At 50.6% G+C, this 20,715-nt stretch overlaps 1 protein-coding gene across 3 annotated transcripts in view; it reads right to left on the reverse strand.

Annotated features, from left to right (window-relative positions):
• BOC (BOC cell adhesion associated, oncogene regulated) overlaps window positions 1-20,715 on the reverse strand; it is an 87,252-nt gene that overhangs the window by 14,729 nt on the left and 51,808 nt on the right. For 2 of the 3 annotated variants that reach the window (XM_037525544.2, XM_037525545.2), the window contains exons 5-15: window positions 13,924-14,070; window positions 12,106-12,249; window positions 10,373-10,666; window positions 9,785-10,057; window positions 8,682-8,968; window positions 4,326-4,488; window positions 3,826-3,936; window positions 3,161-3,367; window positions 2,634-2,815; window positions 2,105-2,210; window positions 1,674-1,796 (exon numbers count right to left, since the gene is read on the reverse strand). In XM_037525544.2, coding sequence (XP_037381441.1) covers window positions 1,674-1,796; window positions 2,105-2,210; window positions 2,634-2,815; window positions 3,161-3,367; window positions 3,826-3,936; window positions 4,326-4,488; window positions 8,682-8,968; window positions 9,785-10,057; window positions 10,373-10,666; window positions 12,106-12,249; window positions 13,924-14,070 — 2,037 coding nt within the window. The remainder of the gene's footprint in view (window positions 1-1,673; window positions 1,797-2,104; window positions 2,211-2,633; window positions 2,816-3,160; window positions 3,368-3,825; window positions 3,937-4,325; window positions 4,489-8,681; window positions 8,969-9,784; window positions 10,058-10,372; window positions 10,667-12,105; window positions 12,250-13,923; window positions 14,071-20,715) is intronic. The other variant, XM_037525547.2, reaches the window with a different exon arrangement.

A 20,715-nucleotide genomic window follows, 5' to 3' on the forward strand; every position in this document is an offset into this window, starting at 1 on the left:
ACCTTGCATTTCAAAGCACAACCCTAGATGTTCGTGAGCCTAGCTCCAGAATCAGACTGGGCTTTTGGGGAAAAAGTTGTAAAGGAGTTTTCTGAAAGCACAGCTAGTGAACTTCTGAAAGAAAATATAAACAAATGCGTGAAACTAGAAGTGAATGGGAATGAAGAAATTACCCAGGAATTTGCTAGTGGAATAAGAAATGTGTAGTCCCAGGGACACGGATGTTCCAGGCCTCTTGGAACAAAACACCAGTGCAAGGTGACAAGTTAGAACAGTAAGCTCACGGTCTGGGTTTGGCTGTCCCATGTATCTCATTCACTCCTGTCCAAGCGGCAGCCCTGGACTTTCCCACGTAAGTCCTGACCTCTGACGGCTGCTGCTTACATTTCCTGCTCTTTAGCTTCTCAAACATGGGGGGCAGTTTCTGGCCTCCCTCTTCCTCTATATTCCCTCTGTAATCTCCTCTGTTCCTGTAATTTCAATTTACACCCTAACGACTGCCAAATCACCCCTTCCCTGGCATGAGCCCTGCTTCTCCTCAAGCACAGCTGCATTTTGGTGTGTCACCTTGTTCCTTGCTCCTGGAAGCCTGTTCCCTCTGGCTTTCCCTCTTTCGGTAAGTGGCAACAGCACCTGTGTGGGGCTCCATGCTAGGTACCTCAAGCTTACCTTGAACTCCTTGCTCTCAATCTCTGTTCCCACCTTACTTCCTCAGAGAAGGGACTCAAAGCCAGCCCTTCTCTTTGCTATGGCTTCACAGCCCAGATCATGCCCTCTGCCCTTTCCTATCTAGTCACCAATGATCACCCTCCGCCACCTCTGAGCCCAGCACTGGCTAGTGTCCCTGGCTTCTTCCCCGAGCACTCCTCTCAAGCTCCTCATGGGCGCATTCACGCCAACCATCTGGAAACATCCAGGCTTGGCCTGATGCCCAGGTCACTTCCTCCTCAGTCTGGCCTGAAGATTCAAGAAGTCTAGTGTGACACACCTACCTCCTCACTTCGCTGTACAGGGCAGAAGAGGGCAGGAAGTGCACACTGGAGGCCCGCAGGAGTACTTTTGAATGACAGAAAGCAGGCCAAAGCCAGGGAGAAAATGTTCTTGCCAATGACAGAAAAACATGTTTTCTTGTCACCCTTCCTATCCCTTATGATCTTCACAATATGCCTGCTTCAGCTACTCTCTGCATTTGCAACATGGAGATAATGATATCTATCCACGTCACCAATGTGCGAATATCAAGTGAGTATATGTTCAAGTTTCAGGGCAGAGAAAGAGTCAAGGCTTGTCGTCAGATGAACCTGGATAATGGCTGTGTGCCCTTGGCCAAGTGTGTCATTTCCTGATGCTCAGCTGTTTTCCTATCTTATGGGATTGGAGTTAAATTAAAGAAACCAAGCACTGTGAATACCAAATGTTATCATGGGAATAAAGTGTTGAGGGAAAATTCCCAATTTAAGCATGGGTCTCTATTCCATGAGTGCACGTAGGAGTTAATCCCCAAGCTCCTGGAGGCCAGCCTGATGGCAGCCCATTCATTCTTAATGAGGCGCAGGTGAATGAACAGAGAGGTAAAACTTGACAAAATTTGGGCGCACTTAGAAAATAAGTCTTTCTAAGGGGAGAGAGGCCCTAACTTGCTGGAAGTAGTGCAGAGACCCGCACAGACTCACCTTTGGTTTCACAGATCATCACGTTGCTGAACTCGCTCTCCCCGCCCTCGTTGAAGCACTGCATCTTAATGTCATAGGAGGTCTCTGGCTGCAGGTGGCTGATGGAGTGCCAGTACCTGTCCCCTGGGAAAGAGCAAGCGTCGCACGTGTGACGCGTAGATACCTGCCTGCCCCCCAGACAGGTCTGTGTGTCTGGGCGGGGGCCACATGGTGGAGAAACACTGCGGGGAATGTCCTGAGTGCCCACCCAGGTTCCTGTCCCAGCAGCACAGGACAGTGGCAGGCGGCTTTGTGAACTGCTAACCAGTGTGTCATGAGTGAGTCGGGGACACAGGCACACCAGCCCAGGTGTTAACACTTACAGTTAAGACACAGCCCCCCAATGCTACCACCCCCAACCAGAAAAAACTACCACGCAAAGTATATCTCACCTTCCACCATATCCTTCTTGTAGTCACTGTCATTGTCACTGTCTGTAGGTCGATAATAGATATAAAAGCCATGGATTGGGGTGTTGTTGTTACTTGCTGGAATGTACTATAGGGAACGAAGAGGAAACACATTGACAATGGAGCAGAGAAATCATTTGAGCAAAACCACTGGTGTGTGGAAATCTTACCCTAGCCTAGGGTCTAAAATCCACTGGGGTCCTGGCAAATACGTTAGATGGTACCCCCCAACCCCCACCCCCAGGGTTCTTTGAGTTGCTGTCATTTAGCCCAGAGTTCCCCAAGCTTTTGGGGACATGAAACCAAAGTGCCATTTCTCATTTCTCTGAAGACTTCAGTGCCCTCTGAACTCTGCTGGGTACTTTGAGGGTGAGCCTCTGACCCAACTCCCAGGAACACATCAGGTGAGGCATCTTAGAAGGTTGAGGCAGCAAAGCGATTGGTTCCTGCCCAATATGAAGTCCAGCCCCGCCCGCACCCCAACCCGCTGCTGTCTGTGCAGCGTCCTTACCATCCACTTGAGCATGATGGTGGTGTCATTGACCGCATCGGTGAAGGTGATGTAGGGGCCTGCCACGGGCCTCTCATACACGCGGCCACTGTAGCCTGACACCACGTATGGCCGGGAGGGGGCGCTGGGCTCACTCTCCCCCAGCATGTTCAGGGCCCGGACTCGGAACTTGTAGGAGGTGCCTGGTGAGAGGGACACTCACTGGACCTAGGTGCTGGGGAACACCTGATCCCCCCACAGCATGCCTAAGACCCAGAGGGATCTTTTGGTTAGCTGTTTGCCAAAGCTAGTCCTCGAGGGACAGGCATTAATCCCAGCCCCATGAGAAGAGAACCACACGGGAGCTGCTGACTCTAGACCCATTATGGACGTCAGGGAGAGATGGAGAAGTGAGGTTTCTGGGGCTGAGGCACCACCACCAGGAGCATGCGGGCAGTGCAGGGTGAGGAGGGGGAGCCTCCAGATCGCCCACTGTCCTCCAGGTGGCTGGGGGCAGCTGGGATACCGGGGCAGAGGCAAGCCCCTACCTTTCTCTAAGCCTGTGATCTCCACTGAGAGCCGGGAGGGAGGGATGGCACTGGTGGCCAGGATCCAGTCCCCCACTTTCTTCAGCTTCTTGTACTCCACACGGAAGGACTGGATGGGGAAGCCACCATTCCCGCGGGGAATCCAGGTCACATACACTGATGTCTCAGAGGCCATGGAGATAGTGGGCCTGTCTGGCGCTTCCGGAGCTGGGGGAAACCATGCATGAGGAGGGAAGCAGGAGGGGGAACACGGTGACAAGATGGCTGTGCGACCTCTGGGCCTATCCAGATGGGGGCCTGTTCCTCCCACAGCCGTCTACCTCTGGACTCCCGGGGCCACCATCCCCCAGGAGGTGGCTTTGAACTAAGGCCCCTAAAAGCTATAGGTCAGCAACATCAGAGGGTTGAGGGACAAGGGCCGGTGGCTCTCCCCGCCACTGCTCCCTGGACCCAGGGGGTCGGCAAGCTCAACGTCAGACTCCAGAGTTTTATTTGAAAAGTTCCAATCTACATTTCCCCTTTGTGGTTAATGGGGAAATGCCCCGAGGATTCCTAGACCCATGGAAGCAAGTGCCCACTCCACCTGCAGCAGTGAGCCCCTGAGGCGGTGGACCTGGACCCAGCTGGGCCTGCTCATCACCTCAGCCCCCGGGGTGTGGGCTTACGGGAGAGGCGGCCATGGTCCGGCTGGCTGCTGCTCTGGGGGCTGGCTCCAGGGTCATCTCTCTGGACCTGCTGCTCCTTGCTGGCTATGATTTCAGGCTTGGGCCGGCGTCCTGTGTGGAAGTGGGTTGAGATGAGCAAGGGAGGAAACACGCATTAGCTCTTCCTGTCCACACAGTCCTTTCTGCCCGAAGGATTAACAAAGTGGTACAAATAACACAGGTGATGGAAGTGTGGTCTGAGTCCCAGCTCCGCCTGGGGGGTTTTGCCCCTGGCCCCAGAGTGAGAGGAGGACAAGGAGATGCGAGAGAACCGGCTAGCGGGTGGCTTTCCTGACGAGAGGTGGGGCTGCAGCCTTGAAGCACAAGTGAGGGAGGCGGTAGTTGAAAGGTGGGTAAGTCCAGGGCAAGAACAGGGCGGGCCAGGTGAGCAGGACTTCCCACCTGGGTCTGGTAGGAGTCGCTTAGGCCCAGAGAAACCCCAAGCAATGTCTGGCCCTTACCGGTTCGGAAGGTGACCATAGCTGTCTGGCCTTCCCCCGCACAATTGTAAGCAGCCATCTCCACTTCATACAAGCTCCCAGGGTCGAGTCTGGTGAAGGTCAAGCGGTGCTGGCTGGCCGGAATGCCAGAGATGGTCCAGTCATCAGAGGAGTTTGTGACCTGCTGGAGAAGGCGGCTGGTGTGAGGGCCAGCGCCACAGCCGGGAGCTGCAGGGGGCTGTGGCTTGCAAGGGGAGCAGGACTGAGCTCCACGGTCAGGAGGCAGCCAAGGAAACCAGGCCAGGCTGGGGAAGGGTGGTACCTGCTGGCTCTGGGGCCTCTGTTCTCACTGGGACAGTGAAATCCGGCTCCCTGACACCTCACCTAGTGATCCCACCGAAGAAAACTGAGGCAAAACGCTTGACTGACATTGCTGCAAATTTCTCCAAAGACCCCTTTTCTGTATTTCCAAGACCCTCTACATTTAAAGCTTTCTCTCCTTGGGTCTATTTAAACCAAACAAACCTAATTCCATCGGCTTATATTCTAACAAGAGGAAGATGATCGAAACAGCTTCGCTGAAAAAGGTGATGCTGGCGGAGAGCTCGCTGGGGGCGAGGCATGGGCCTGAACACTGCGCGGGTGTTAACACGTTCCCATTTCACAAACGAGGAGACTGAGGCTCAGAGAGATGAGTAACGTGCCCGAGGCCACATCACCCGTGAGGGCAGAAACCATGACTTGACTCCAGAGAGCACAGAGAGAACAAAATGTGGGGGAGCTGGGAACTCCTGGGGTCAAACTCGGACTGTGTCTCCTACCGGCTGTGTAGCCCCGAGCGCATTCTCAACCTCTCCAATTCTCAGTTTTTCAGTTCTAAAACGAGGCAAATAAAAGCTCTCAGGTTCTTCTGAAATTGAGTTAGACGATGTATGTAAAGTGCTGAGCACTGAAATGGGCACGAGGTAGGTTTCCGACAAATGCCAGGCCCTTCCCAATTTTCCCACCTCCTCCCCTCATGAGGTTTCTGCCCTTTCAGTCCTTTCTCTGCTCCTGCCCTCAGTCCTTGTTTAGAACTTTAAAACTCTGGATTAACTGTAACTACTAAGGAATACTCTTTAACGGCTCCCCATTCCTAGCTCTTTAAATCTAAAGGAAAAGCAGAAAGGAGCTCCAGGTCCCCCAGGAGACGATGCCGGCTGTGTGAGCTCAGTGCCTGCTCAACCTGAGGCTGTGGTTGGCCGAAGGAATGACACAGCTGGTCAGAAAGGCTCTTATCTATCCCTGAGCAGAATATTCCAAAGCAGAACAAAACCTACTATTCAAGGGACAGGGATGGTCTGGGTTCATTCATGTCCAGATTCCAGGATTTGTTCCACGGGGAGAAGTTTTTACAAACTGAGAATCCCCAGTGGTGCTAGAAACCCAAACACAGTAGCCCCGGGTCTGCAGATGCACCAGGAAACGAAACTTGCTTCATGCATGTGAAAAAGTGAGAATGAGCTGACGGATCCCCCAGTCTCCAGCAAAAGAAGGGGGCTGAAAAAGCAGCCCAAGTGCAGATTTTTTTATTTCAAAACCCTTTCTTGGGTGCTAATCTTCAAGCCGTGTTCGTCCTCAGGAAAGGACTGCTTTCAAGACATGACTCCTGCCTTGGCGATGTCCCCAGGACAGCTCCATGCGCCCCCATGGCTGGAGCCTAACAGAAGCCAGACGTGGTGGGGGTATTGGCCTCTGGCTTCCCCTCCACCCGCTTTTCCCTTGGCCCTCCCAGCCCTGGCCTCACTTCCACTTCCCCCGGACTCAGAAATGAAAATAAGAAACGGCATGGTCATCAGTCACTGTCACACACACCGAGGGGGTGAATGTGGCTGCAGCCTGGCATTTCCGGATCGCCACGCTGGCCTTTGCCAGCTTGCCTCTTGCTGAGGCAGTTTTGTGGCCACCTATTGGCCTGAAAAATATTATTCTTGCTCTCATGCTGGTTCTTGTCTCCTGGGGACCATGAGCATTTGGCCTGCCTGATCTTTGCCTACAACTCTGAGATGGGGGTGTCCAGTTACATGGAGAAACAAGGATCAGGACCAGTCCTGCCCTAGAACCTGGGCTAAACAATGCTGCTTTCTGTTAAACACTCCTTCCCCCGACTCCCTTTGCTGCCCTTTAAAGGAGAGACCAGCAGCCTGAGCCCCCTCCCCCGCCCAGGAGAAAGCTCTGCCTTAAGTGCTTCTTTCACCACCCTGTGGTGTCTCTGTGGACCTGTCCTGGCCCAAGGTCTCAGAGGTGAACATGTAAAGAGAAAGAACAGAATGAGAGGGGCCAGCGGAGCCCACAGCTGGGCGGGGGGCCTGCTTCTGCACGTCAACCATCTTCCACCCTGCAGGGCTGGTTTTGTTTGTTTTGGGAGGAAGGAGGAGAAATGATCAATACTTGACTAGTTCTACTGTCATATTTTTTATCCAGTGCACACAGAACTCTTGTAAGTAGAATATAGAGTAAACTTAAACATGATGCATTATTACTTATGAAATAAGATTTTTAAAAATCCCCTTAATTATCTCACATCTATGAGAACAGCCCATATCAAAAAGAGGGCCTCCCTGGTGGCACAAGGGGTTGAGACACAACCTATGAAGCAATCTGTAGCCATTGCAACCTGAGTTCGATCCCCTGCCAGGGGGCTACCCACGTGGCACAGCAAACCTCTCCTGACTCGCCTCCTGCTCCCCTCAGCAGTGTATTTCAGTCAATCTGCCTGTTCTGTTCCCCACTCTGTCTCTGGTGAATCCTCTCACCCTCCACACCTCTGGCCTGTACCTCGGTTCTTGTATGCATACATAAATAAATCTTTTTTCCAAAAAAGACCAGAAATCAGTGCTGGCAAGGATGTGGAGAATAAAGAAGCCTCCTACACGGCTGGTGGGAATGTAGACTGGTTCAGTCCTATAGAAAACTGTATGGAGATTTCTCAAAAAATATTAAAAACAGATCTACCATCAATTCTACCTCCAGGTGTCTACCCAAGGAATACAAAGCACCAGTGTGAAGGGCTGTATGCACTGTTCACTGCAGCACTATCTACAATAGCCAAGCTACGGAACCTAAGTGCACAAAGATGAGTGGATTAGGAAGATGTGTTATATACACACAGTGGAATACTATTCAGCTATAAAAAACAAAAAACCTGACTTTTTCAACAACATAGATGAAAATGGAGGGGATTATGCTAAACAAAGTAAGTCAGAAGAGACAAATGTCGGGTGGAATCACTTAAGTGTGGAATATAGAGTAACAAAGCAAAGGGTCACATAAAACCAATAGCAAATCCTAGAAATCTAACTGCAGGACTCAGGTTACCAGAGCAGGAGAGCAAGGTGGAGGGGACTGTGAGCAATGGACTGTGGTGGAGGGCGGTGGGTGCCTTGGTGGGGTGTGGTGTAACCTGTATCTGAAGGTTTTGATCCTATACCTCATATACGATGCTGCAAATCAATGTTACTTCAATTTAAAAAGTAAATCCTTTTAAGAATTCTCTACTGTCTAATGGCTTAGAAAGGTAACAGTATGCACCAGGGAGGAAGGGATGTTTTCAAGGACATTTTCTTAAAAGGAATTTCATGTCTTCTCCCCCTGTGGGGTGACAGTGTGAGAATAGGCCTTGCACAAGGTTCCAGCCTGGGGGCCCTGTCTTGTCTCTTAGGGTGTGGTATCCATGAGGATGGGTTGGCTTGGCTCTGTCTACACCCTACCAGAGCAGAGAATCCCTTCCTGACAGCTCTGGAAACATCTATCTGGACAGACTTCCTTCTACCCAGGAGAAATAGCTGCGGTCTGAGTAGCACGACATGCCTTTAGCTCAAATGTCTCCTTGCCATACCAGAGCCGCTGGGAACTGAAGGGGCATTTTGTCACCCTCAGAGAAAACACTTGTTCACAAATATTTGTTTTCCTGGCTTTAGGGCTGGCTTGCCATGCCAGAGTTCCCACAGGTATGTACCGACGGAGCTTATTTTGGTTAAAAACAAAACCGAGCAACATCAACAACAAATGACAGAGGGAAGACAGGTGATGGTTACCAGGGAGGCAGTTCACTCCTCTGGGACTAGAAGCCGGTGGTGTTGGCTTCTGGAAAAGGTGCGCAGAGAGCTCAGACCTAAAGGCACACACATGGCTTTGTCCAAGACCTCTAGGATCCCAAATACCCAACTCTCAACTAGCTTCCTGGGAGGCGGTTGGAAAGTCTACACCAGAGGAGACAGAGGTGGTGTTCAGTGGTGGGGATTACTGCTCCAGGCTTCGGGCGCTCTGGGGGAGTTGGCAGGAGGCAGAGACCCCTCCAGCCTCAAGAGAGGGGCCGTGCCCAGGGAGGTGCCATACCTTGCGGTGCTTCACTACATAGTAGAGAACTGGTGCCCGGCTGCCACCCTCATGCCGAGGCCGCCACACCAGCTCGTAGGAGTCTGTCTTGGAGGTGCGTGGTGAGCTGAGAATAACAGGTGCCTCGGCAGGGGCCACTGGTCCCTTCTCTCCAGGGCACTGCGGGGAGGCTGGCTGCACTGATGTTGGGGGCCCTGAGCGCCCCCTCAGCATCTGGTCAGGATCTCCGGGCCTGAAGGCTGGCACAGGAGGTGTGGCAGTGTCTAGCCGTGGCCTTAGGGTTGTGCCTGAAGACCGACCAGGGAAGAGCAGGGAAAGAAGAGGTGTGTGTTAGTTCCCCTGGCTACTTGCCAAGCTGATACCCCCCACCCCACCCCTGCCCCGAGACAAAATGGAGAGGTCAGTGGGGAGCAGATGCACTGGGGCAGGAAGAGCCCTAAGCCCAGGACCTGAGGTGACCGACTGCCTGATGGAGACAGCCAGGCTCTGGGAAGAGAGAGGGCTGCGGCCCTGCCCTGCCAGGAGGGAAGGGCAGCTGGTGCCCCTCGCCCAGGCTTCTTGTCAACAGCATCTCCGCCACCTGCTTGTCTTCCTGCGCCCTCAAGAGCCTTGCTAAGTGAACAATCTTGATTTGCTCCAGAGGTGCAGGAGCCAGCCAGGGCCCTCCTTCTCATGTCCAGGCTGGGGGTGGGGCAGGTCCCTTCACCAAGGGATCTTAACACTGTGGCACAACAGGGTCTTTCCCTCCACTGCCATGACCTGGAAATGTTAGACATGAAGCCAACTTGAAATGTCCTCAGAGAATAATCTGAGAGGCCAGGAAAGACAACACTCCAGGAAACCTCCACACACTCTGCCAACCCTACCTGACCTCCCGTCCCACAGGAGGTCAGCACTGGCCGATGCTGTGCAACAATTTTGTTTTTCTTTGCTGCATGTTTCTCAAATCTGTGCTTCTGACATTTTAATAAAGTTAAATTGGAACACATGATTATAAACTTTTAAAAAAATTTATATATCAGGATTCTAAGTTGGAGTTCATTTGAGAAAAGGTTTCTGTGAACACTGAGCTGGTGTCTCAGACCCTCGGGCCGCACACTCACCGGGCCTTGCGGTCCTCAGCTGGACCACAGCGTGGGCACTTCCGACTTCATTCTCAGCCATGCACTGGTACACACCCTCGTCTTCAGGCCCCATGCTGACCACCCGCAGGGCTCTACGGGTCAGTCGAAGGCGCTGGCTGGAGGTGAGGGGCACAGCGTTCCTTAGCCACAGCACAGAAGGCGGGGGGTTCCCACGCACCTCACACGTCAGCTTGGCACTCTGGCCCCTCGGGATGACCAACTGGGACAACTCCATGGTGACCTCTGGGGGCTCTGCAGGGAGACCGGAGCAGGGGTCAGACAGGCTGGGGAGGGGACTAGAGTCAGCCATGGCTCTCTCCTGTCACATGGCTGTCAGCGGAGGGAAGGAAAGGTCCCATATCTTCTCCATCAGAGCCACCACAGGAAAGGAACAAAAGAGGCCTGCCAGGCCAGCACACCCTAGTCTCTGCGATCCAAGGCTCTCCGACTCCACTACTCTTCTATCACTCACCAGGCCCTGATCCAGCCTGAGCCTCAGGCAATGAGCTTCTAGAAAGGTCACTCAGACCAAAGAGAAGGCCAAGGTGGCCTCCAGGAGACACTCACCAAACACTTGGACATTGTAGAGGATGACTGCTGCCCCTGGCTCCCCGACCCCATTATCAGCCATGCAGCGGTAGGTCCCTGAATCTTCCTCGCTGGTGGTGTCGATGAGGAGGTTGCTCAACAGAAAGCGCGTTTTGTTGTAGCCAGAGACACTGGACCCATCTTTGGCCCAAGTGACCCGTGGGGGTGGGATCCCACTGGCCACACATTCCAGGATGAGACTCTGGCCTTTGGTAACGATGATGGTCTGGGCCTCTGGGGGGTAGATGATGCGGGCAGCCTCGGCAGTGGAGCCTGCAAGGGCAGGAGGGCAGGGCAGTGTGTGAGGCCAGGGCTCCTGCAGAGGGTCCTCTCTGTCCCACCTTGGGTGGCCCAACCCCAGGAGGCGATCTCAGGGTGCGGACTTGGAATCAAACAGCTCTTCAAGGGTTTATGACCTACAGTAAGTGGGGCAAGTGGCTTAATTCCCCTGGGTCTTGGTTCCCTTTTAGGAAACAAGGAGCTCCTTCTGCAGAGAGCTGTTGTGAGGAAGAAATGAGATAATACAGTGGGGCAGCAGCATCACAATGTTTGTATGGTTGTCGTCACTCTACAGGGGTGACTGTCAAACTAGCAAAGTGAAAGAGGAGGGGCAGACAGAGAGACAGCACAGGTGGCTTTTTCTGCTCGGCAAGTGCACTCTGAGACCGAGGACCAGATGGGAGACAAGGGCCTGACATGGCTCCCAAATGCATGGCTCAGCTCCCAAGTGGTCCACACAACACGAGCATCTCACAGGAGTGTCTTGCTGAGCTAAGTGAGACCCATGGTTTACATATATGCATTTCTCTTATTTCGACGTTCCCAAAAGCAAATCCACTGTTTAACTGGGTGGAAGGAAGAGTGATATATATTTTTAACAATGGGGAGAAACACCCTTACTGAGGGCCCTTGGAGACCTTTAAGGACCCTGTTGACTGTGTGCAACTTTGCTTTTACTGTCATGCGGGGGCAGATCCAAGTTTTATAAGATCTGAAATTTCCATAGCTTGGGATGCCCTCTTAAAGAAAAGGAATACAAATTGAGAGGTACAAAATTAAGAAAGGGAAGGACCATTGAAGTTTTGCTTTGTTAGCTTCACAGTAAATCTGCCTCTGGAGCCATCTCTAAAACCTAACTCCAGGTAAGATGTTCCAGAGGATGCAGGCGCCTATCAGTGTTGGCAGCTAGGAGGTGCTTAGAAAGGTAGCTGTAGTTTTCCTATAAGTGGGGGAGCATGTGGGTTTCCATGCACTTTCACCAGAGGAGGGGCTGGGCACACCTGGGCAGTGCAGATGGAATATGAACCATGCAAGGCAGGCCTGGTGGTCTCACATCTGATTACAAATGCACGGGCATGTTTTCCATGCATATGTATCAGCTGCTGAGCACACATTCTACCTCAGCACACACAGCCAGCCAACCTTCCCCTGTGAAAGTAACACAGTCTGCAACAGGCAGGAGAAAGGGTGTGCCGTCCACAGTGTCCTGATGTCATCAGCAAGCATAGCCACCCGCCAAGCCAGACCATGGCTATGTGCTGTGAAAGGCTGGCTTTCAGGAGTCTGTGGACCGCCCCCCCCCCCAAGACTCCTGATGTCCAACTGGCCTGAGCCTCACATCTGGCTTCCTCCTCAGGGAACACAGACCTGGAGCGAGGACTGTTGTGGCCCTGGGCTCCCCACCCTTCACAGCCTGGCTATCCCCTCCTTACGGCGCACACGCAGCCTGTCACTGGAGCCGGAGGTTTTCACTTCCTGTGTGACTGGGTTGTAGGCAGCGCACTTGTACATGCCCTCATCCTCCTGGCTGGCATTCACAATCTGGAGGTTCCCCGATGGCATGATCAAATAGTTACCTGAGGGGAGAGCAGAGCAAAGGGAAATGGGATGTTTGGGCCCAGAATATTGCACTCAGCAGTTCCCACAAAGGCTGGGGGCAGGGGACGCAGATGGGGCAGGTAGGCAGGAGCTAGACGCTTGAATCCCAACGGGCCCAAATCAAAAATCCGTAAAACCTTGCATCATGTGGAACAAAAGTGCCAGGGAGAGAAATTAACCAACCAATCAGCTAAAAAACTAGCAGACCCACCCCTCTCCCCAAATTAATATATAGGTCTGTGGGAGGACATTTTCAAGGGCTGGATGGTAAAGTGAAAGGAAGCAAAAGGATTTGGGGTCAGCCAGACCCGTATCAAGCTCTGGAACTGCAGTCCCTGTGTGACTTTAGATTAATTAATAAACCTCTCTGATCCTCTTATTTGTAAACTGGTGGAACATATGCTGCCTCTGAGCCACTGTTAAGGATTGAGGGTCTTCGTTACACATTCGGGAGATCACTCCTGTCAGCCACAAGATGGAGGGAACTGACTTTAGAACAGCCTATTAGTCTCCATCCTGGTCACAGCTCTGAGCCACCTCACAACTGAATTTCTGAAATCAGAGAGGAATATTCTAAACCTCACGCCACTTCCCTCCCCATGAATGCCATTGAAGCCTTTCTCTACTATATTCAGGTTCTTTAAACTGTTCTTTAAACTTCTAGACACCCAGACTGTAGCCCGGAGCTCTCTGGTGGCCTGCTCTAGAAGTCACGGCATTGCTATACTCTAGGTTCCACAAGCTGGCTGATACCCTCCTGCCACTGGGCTGCTGCCGCAGGTGTGAGCTGCTTGGGCAAATGCCAGACAGGAAAGGCCCTTGGCTCTGGGACGGCTGGGCCTCCCCTATGGGCTACTGCCAGGAGAGTAAGGATGAATGCCCTCTCCTCTCAGTTTCTAGTTACTTCTGAATGGTAGACTTAGGGTTCACCTTTCAAAAATTAGTTTTCTGGATTTTTTTACAATGAATATGCATTCCTTTCACAACCAAAAGAAATTAATGAAATTATTTTAAATTCTATAGGGTAGCTTAAAAGGTATACATTTTGAGCTACGGGGTTCAGAGAAGTTGGGACTACTTGGCATGAGTGAGGGGTCAGTTGTGGGTAGGAGCTGGCCTCATTTTGAGGGATAACCCATATCCCCACTGGCACTCCGTGGGCAAAGCTTGGCCTCCCCTCCACCAGCTGTGATGTCCACTGTGGCCTGCATGGGAAGCTGTCATGGTTGAAACAGCTGTGTTACCAGGACATTGGAGAGAGGGAAAACTGAAGTTCCACTAAAATGATTGCTCTGTTGTGTGGCGAAGAGCTCTACCTCCTACCAGGGACGCCTGAAGCTCCAGGAGAGCTGGGATGGGTGGGCAGCCTTGTGTGCTTGGTGATAGGGAGCCACCCTGTGCTGAGAGGCCCGAGCAAATGGCAGCAGCTTCCAGGGCCTCAATACATGAAGAAATTCCTCATGACAAAGTAGAGGACCCTAATAACAGTAGCCAATCCCTTGGGGATCCCACAGGGCTAAAAATCAAGCCAAAACACAGCTGACTAACATAAGGAGGATGACAGGTGTGCCTATGGGGCTTGGGAGGCAGTCTTCCCTGGTGGCCATCTTCCCTCCTGGCCTGGGCCCCTGGGTTCCTGCTTGCTCACTTACCCCTGGAGGCCTCCAGCCACTCTTGCTTGACGCTGTATCGGACCTGGGCTTTTGGGTGGCTCTCAGGAAGATGGCAGGCAATGACTGCTGTGTTTCCCTCGTCTACTTCAATCACGTGCTGCACATCTAACTTGAAGTCCTGGAGATCTGTGGAGAGAAGGCAAGATGTCAGTGGGCCTCGATGGAGGAGAGAGACAAAGCAATATTTCAGGCGGTGTGCACCTTGTGTTTTAGTCACAATAAGCAGCTATAGCAGCTAAGCACTCACGGGGAGCTGTCATGGGGAGAGGGGTGCTGCTGTAAGTCCTCGTTGGCCTCTTGCTGGCTCTAGGAGTTATAGGATGGCCTCATCACTGCATGGGAGAGTTCAGGTTGCTATACATAAACTGGGGTGCAGAAGGATGTAAAAATTGTCAGGTGGGGACCGTGATGCCAACCAGCCTCTTTTGTTACATCAAGACATGGGGGCAAGTTTGGCCAGGCCCACTAACCAAAGTGAACCTGCTGGAAGTGGGTCCTGGTCAAAGCACAAAGGTCCTGGCACAGTTCAACTAATGGAGACTAAAGGGAACAATGAAAGAGAATGATGATGTCTTCTCTCTAGTTCAGTCAAGAACAGCTGTCCCATCCAGGTTCTTCTCAGACATCCACAGTAAAAAGTGATAGGCCTGAGGTTCTGCTCAATTGCCAACCAATGTCAGACCAGAAGACTGACTTCTGCTACCCAGGAGCTGTACTCTGACAGCTAACCCTTTCTCAGCACTGGGTGGGGTTCTGTGGACACCCTAAGTGTTTTCTAAGGTGAAGAGGAAACTTCTCAGCGTGGCTTAATGGCAGTGGGATGTGGGGGAGCAGAAGGTGCTGACACCAATCCCTGACAACCTGGTGGCTTGGCTTGGTGGTAAAAGACGGGGATCTAAATTAGGAGAGGATGGAGATCCATCCAGAACAGGATATTTTCTAAACAATCCAATGGTCTGAACAACAAAAGTCTTTGCATGAACCAAATCACACTGCTGAACAAAACGGGCCATTTATATAATAAAACCACATTCAAAATTCAGTTTTCAGGATTTTAGCTGAATTTAAAGGAGTAAATAAAACTAATGAATAAGATAAGGGAGATAAAAAAAAATTACCCAGATATTCTTTTTATAAAACGTACTCAAAAGCCCTGGGGGTATCCTCTCTGAATGCGGACCACACCAAATTCTGTCAACAGATACCATCAGAGTTTACTGCAGTTCCACTGCAAGATTCCACCTGCCCATGTTGTTTTTTCCACTGGAGTCCTGAAGAAGGCAACAGGACAGGTGGGCATCAGGTTTCTCACAGAAGACAAGAGATAATTATCAAAACCAAACTATTGTCACCAAAAAAGGGTCACTCAGTGAGTGAGGTCAGGAGGTTTGCCACTTAATGGAACTTTCCAGAAGCTCTCAATCAAACCAACCCAGGGAAGTCCTTAAGTTTTGACAAAAGGGTCATTGTTCCTTTGATTACACTACTACGAGTAGGGACCAAGTCTTGTGTCCTCTGGACCTAATCCCAAGCCTAGCCCAAGGAGATGCTCAGCAAATGTAGAATGACTGACTGAATTGTCCTGGAAGCTGGGCCCTCAAGTCAGGTATGAGATGCACATTTATGTTGCCTCTGAATGCAAAATTCTGAGCCAAGTTTGGTCTATGCCGTGAGCTCACACATAAGGGCCCAGGCACAGCACATTTCGTATGAAACCTTCTTACCTAAATGTGGCTGTTTTGAAAACAGAACATTTCTTGAGAAATTACTTCTGGGTCATAGGAAAGAGATAAAGTAGATCTAATAAAAGTGGAGTAAAAAATACATGCTGTTCACAGAGTCACATGGCAAGGACAGTAACCACCTGTTTCATTTCTATCGTACCCCAGCCTGCTCTCCAGGTTGGACACCATGCCAGCAGGTCAACGTGAGTGCTCCTTTGGGTGGGTGCAGGACCTTCTGGGCTGTTGAGGAATCATCTACCACTATTCAGTTTTGTGTATGTGATGTCTGACCTGAACTAACATATAAATTCTTTGTGGGCAGCCTACTGGTTCTCTACTCTGCACTCCAACCCCAGTGCATAGCATTCAGAACACCCAGATGAGCTCCAATCTTTGCTGAGTGGCTAAATAGTTTGGAAGGCTAAGCCCAAGGCCAGGGTGTGCAACCTGTGTGCTTGCACTGGCCCTGCACTTGGGACGGTTAAGCTCTGCTGGCACGATCCTGAAACTTGTGATGTTTGTCGACCAGGCACCCCACATTTTCACTTTGTATTGGGTCCCACAAATTATGTAGCTGGCTACACCTCTCAGCCAAGACACTGGGTATATTTTCTTGAGGAGAAATATACGGGCTATGGAAAAGGATGGATGGTCTGTGTTCACTGTGTTCCAGATAAATATTGTTAGACGCTTTTCAAAAGACGCTTTTCTAAAGAAATGTGCCTAAACAATGCAGAGGCCTTAATTCTCCCTCAGCACTGCACCTACCAAGCCAGGAGGTCCCCACAAAACAAGCTGCAAGAGACTGTGAGCTCAGGGGCACCTACAAAATTCCTCAGTCACTGAGAGGCATGCTTTTCCATGGTCTAATAAATCTAAAACTACTCCACCAAGAGTTGTTGCATCACCCCTCCCCGCCCCCACACCTTTCTTTACCTCATTCCAAGCAAATCTGCCCCAAGCAAGACAATATAGTTAAACCTAGTAGAAGATCATTTTACAAAAAGATGTGAACAACAGAAAGGAGTTTGGCAGCAGAATGTCATCTCCATTTCAATGGCCCTGGGCTCCTGCCCCATTGTAACTGAGCATGCGCTCCTCCTCCCTGCTCCCACCTTGCACACTGAATACAAGAAAACACTATTTCCCCTTAAGCCCCTCTTGGCTGCCTCTGCACCCTCTGCCGACTGCTCGGTTGGAGACAGAAGGCTGTGCAGCAGGGGAGGCAGGAAGCTGGGCACTGGTCAGCCATGTGACCAGACCACCCTTCTATTCTGATGCCAACATGTGCACAACAGCCCATGCAGGCAGGACCAAGGACACCCCAGCTGGGCATCCAGCTCCCCTTCCCAGGGGCCGACCGGCAGGCGAGCTTTCCTGGCTCCAGAACAAATAAATAGCAGTTTGGTCCTGGGCCCCGTTCCCTTCCTGTGCCTCCGAAGTTTAAGCCTTAGCTGTTGCCTCACCAGACAAATACTCCCGATTTGGCTGCTAGAGCAGAAGTTGAGTTTCACTATGGGATCAAAGGCAGAGCAATGAAGTGATAAATGATAGGGAAGTCAGAGTACCTCCTTTTCTAGTGTTTTTGGGCAGGAAGGAGGCCAGCGAGGGGGTGGAGACTTCATGATCAATAACAGGCTAATCAGCCACCAGACTGTGCAGATGCAAAGAGATCTACTTGGCTGAATATGAAGGAAACCAGCCTGTTACCAGGCCCCTTTGTCTGCAAAGCTGGTTTCCTGGCGAGTCTCTGGGCTGATCAGAGTGCCTCACTGGGAATATGGGGCAGGACCCTCCGTTACAAACGGGGTTAGCAGGCCTCTTCTGCGGGATGATGGATCAGGTTTCATGGGGAAATGGTTTGACAAGACACCTGCCCTTGCCTGTTGGCCTGTGTGTTTGGGAAATCCATTAGAGGAATGTTTTTGCAGTTTTAATCCTCTTACCTTCCCTCAGACCCCTCTTTTGGATCCTCTCTTTGTGCATTCTTCCAGCTATTTTATTAACTTACTCCCACTAATCAAATGCCAGTAGGCCCACTCTTTTTTCCTCAGCTCCCAGCAGGTCAGAAGCCCTGATCTTCGGAGCCAACTGAGTTTACTGACCTCCTTTATTTGTCACAGAACTCTGTGCTTTTTGAGAAAGCATATAACACTCCAGGCTGCACACAGACTTTTGCCTGATTCCCAACCACTCCCAACCACTCACTTTCTTAAGGGAACATGTATCTTCTGATATATCCTTTCCACAGGGCCCTCGGATACAGATGGCAGGGATTTGTTCAGACATAAATCATGTAAAGTGCTCTGTTTCCTCATCAGGCACCCACCCTCTTGGCTGAAGAAAAAAGAAGGCAAATAAAGACTTATAGAGGCATGTGGGTGTGGCTGCCATCACCAGGATCATATGTGAAATTACAAATTGACAAGTTTTATCTTGAGCTGCTTTTGAATTTCCTTCTCATCACTTTCTAGCCTTGATCCTTTATTTAATAAAAGGTTCAGGAGAGCTATGGATTAAATTACAATATTTGGTTTATGTTTATTCATTCTCATAAGACAAAATTGTCAAAAAATAATTGGAGGCTCATGCCCCTCCAATTTTCATAGACTCTCATAGACTGGGTGCACTGTAGCTCAGCAAAATGCCCCCAATGTAATCCATAAACCTAACAATCATTTTCAAAGGCTTTCCTCATTTGACCCTTTCCTCCCTAAGCCCTCCTATTGGCAGCAAAGCTCAATTCTGTTTAAGAAATCAGGTAAGACAGCACCTTTGGCTGGAGGCTGAATGCATTTACAATAGCCTCCTCTCCACGAGTCGGGCTGCATGCTAAAGATGTGCCTTCTACCCATGAGGACATTTCTCACACAGAGTCAGCCCTGTCCTCCCCTCATGCCTATTCTCAGGGATCACAGGACAAGCCTGCACTTATCTGCTGAGGTTTGGATGGGATCCACCAGATCGCGTGGGCACAGCACTGGGCTTACTTGGCAATGCTGCCAGGACGGCTCAGCAGCCTTGAGGCCATCGGCAAGTTTCTAGACTGACAGATAATTCTCCTCCTTACCCTCATGACTTCCAAGCCTCAACTTGTCCTTATGGTGGCTTACTGTGTGAATGGCTAATAGTACAAAGCATAGCTAGATTTTTCCCTAATGGGGACTCCCTGACCCCACCCTGCACTCTAGCACCTTTTCTGAAAGAGAGCAAAAAGTACAAGGAAAGTGAAGATACACAAATCTTTCTCTGGTGGAGCCTGAGCCTGTGGCTCATGGTTCACAGATGGACTTGGACATAGAGTTTGAGGAGGTAAAGCATCCTTGGCCTGGCTTGCCTGTGTCGTCTCTGGCAACACAGGGGGCTCTCTCCTACTTTACCAGCAGGCAGAGAATCACAATGCTATTCTTGACCTCCAAGTCACCTGAGGAACCATGGCTTGGCATGACCCCAAAGTTAGCCCTCTGAAATCAAGAGCTCTGCAAGCAGAAAACCACGACAATCAGTTACAGAAGTTGAGGGGGATGCTGGAGCCCGGCGGGGCTTTCATCAGGTCAGAGCACCTGGCGCCTGGTGAATGGAGGCGGTTACTGTGGGATGGGCAAGCACCTCAGAAGCCACGCATTCTGGGTGGTGACTAAGCCTTTTACCAGCCTGGCATCCACACCACTGACGCGAAACCCAACTGTAGCCCACAAGGCTAGGCAAGATCAGCACATTCTATAGTCAGCAGGAGACACAACATCCATTTAGCCAGCCAGGAGCTGCAGAATTGTCCATCACACCACAAAGATACAAGGAAGATAAAGACACAGTTCCTAAACACAAGGAGCCTTAATATAAGAGACAAGGCAGAGAAACACAACACCTAGCTAGGCAAGGTAAAAGAATTCATAAGAGTGGTGTTCTCAAACACAGTTCCCACTGCCCCCACTAGCCCTCTGGTCTAGGTCAGGTCACCCTGATAACTTAGAAAGGGGGCTGACAGACTGAGGGCTGCCCTCCCTTTTTAGGCCTCGAGAGCTGATAAATAAATTTGCTCTCTTTGAGAATTTTTTCTGCCTGTTCAATTTTGGCTCCAAAGAGATCTCCCGACAGCCATGGCAACATGACACGAAATTTCTCAAACACTTTCTGATGAAAGCAAGGCATGCTCCCTTTTAAGTTAAAACAGTTTCCGTGAGGGCAGGGGGAGAAAAACCTCTGCAGATGCCAAACACATTAAGTTAAATCTTAGGTTCTCTCTTTTCCTTTGCGTAGAGGAGGGACTTGCATCTAGATTTGAGCAGTGGGAGGAAGTGGAGGATGGAGAAGAGATTAAAAAGTGAGAGAGATAAGGGTAGCAGATCCAAGTCCAGGCAGAAGATGGGCAGGATAGGAAAGAGGCATAAAGGGAGGAATGTGAGAGAAGGGGGGAGAGAAAAAGAGCCTAGTTTGCAATGCGATTTAATGATTTGCAATGAACTGGTCTAATGCTTCAGGAATTTCTTGGCTTGAATCAATTAAAAATATTTTTTTAAAGAACATAAGAGAAAAAGAAATGTGATTTATTCATGAAGACAAGTCAAGGATGGGAGAGTCATGTCTCCACTGAGTCTGGCAGCCAGATGAACAGAGAAGATCTTTGCAGATCATCTCATTTATCTGACTCCAGTGCTGCTACGAGGTAGGGCTGGTTAGCACCGCTGGGGAGTTGCTTTTGGATTAGACGAAGGAATGAAATGGTTTGAAAAAATATACTGAAGAAAAAAAGATTTACTTGCCAGCAACCCACATCACACATATTTCTCTGATCAACCAAATATAAACTATAAACTTAGCAATGGGAAAATTAATGCGAATCCTGGTGGTCTGGGCTCATCAGAACCAGAGCTGGATCCTGGCACAGTCTCTGGCAGGGCTGGCAGCCTGAACAAGGAGAGGAGAAAAAATGGAGTCCAAGTCGCTCAAGGAAGAAAGCGGGATGAGCACTTTGGCTTGGCCTTTAAGAACTGAATTCGAGGTGGGAGAGGCAGGGAGGGGCACTGCTCTAAGGCTAGTGAGGGCT

The sequence above is a fragment of the Talpa occidentalis genome, unplaced genomic scaffold, assembly GCF_014898055.3.
Source record: "Talpa occidentalis isolate TD23 unplaced genomic scaffold, MPIMG_talOcc4v2.1 talOcc4.4, whole genome shotgun sequence".
Lineage (NCBI taxonomy): Eukaryota > Metazoa > Chordata > Mammalia > Eulipotyphla > Talpidae > Talpa > Talpa occidentalis.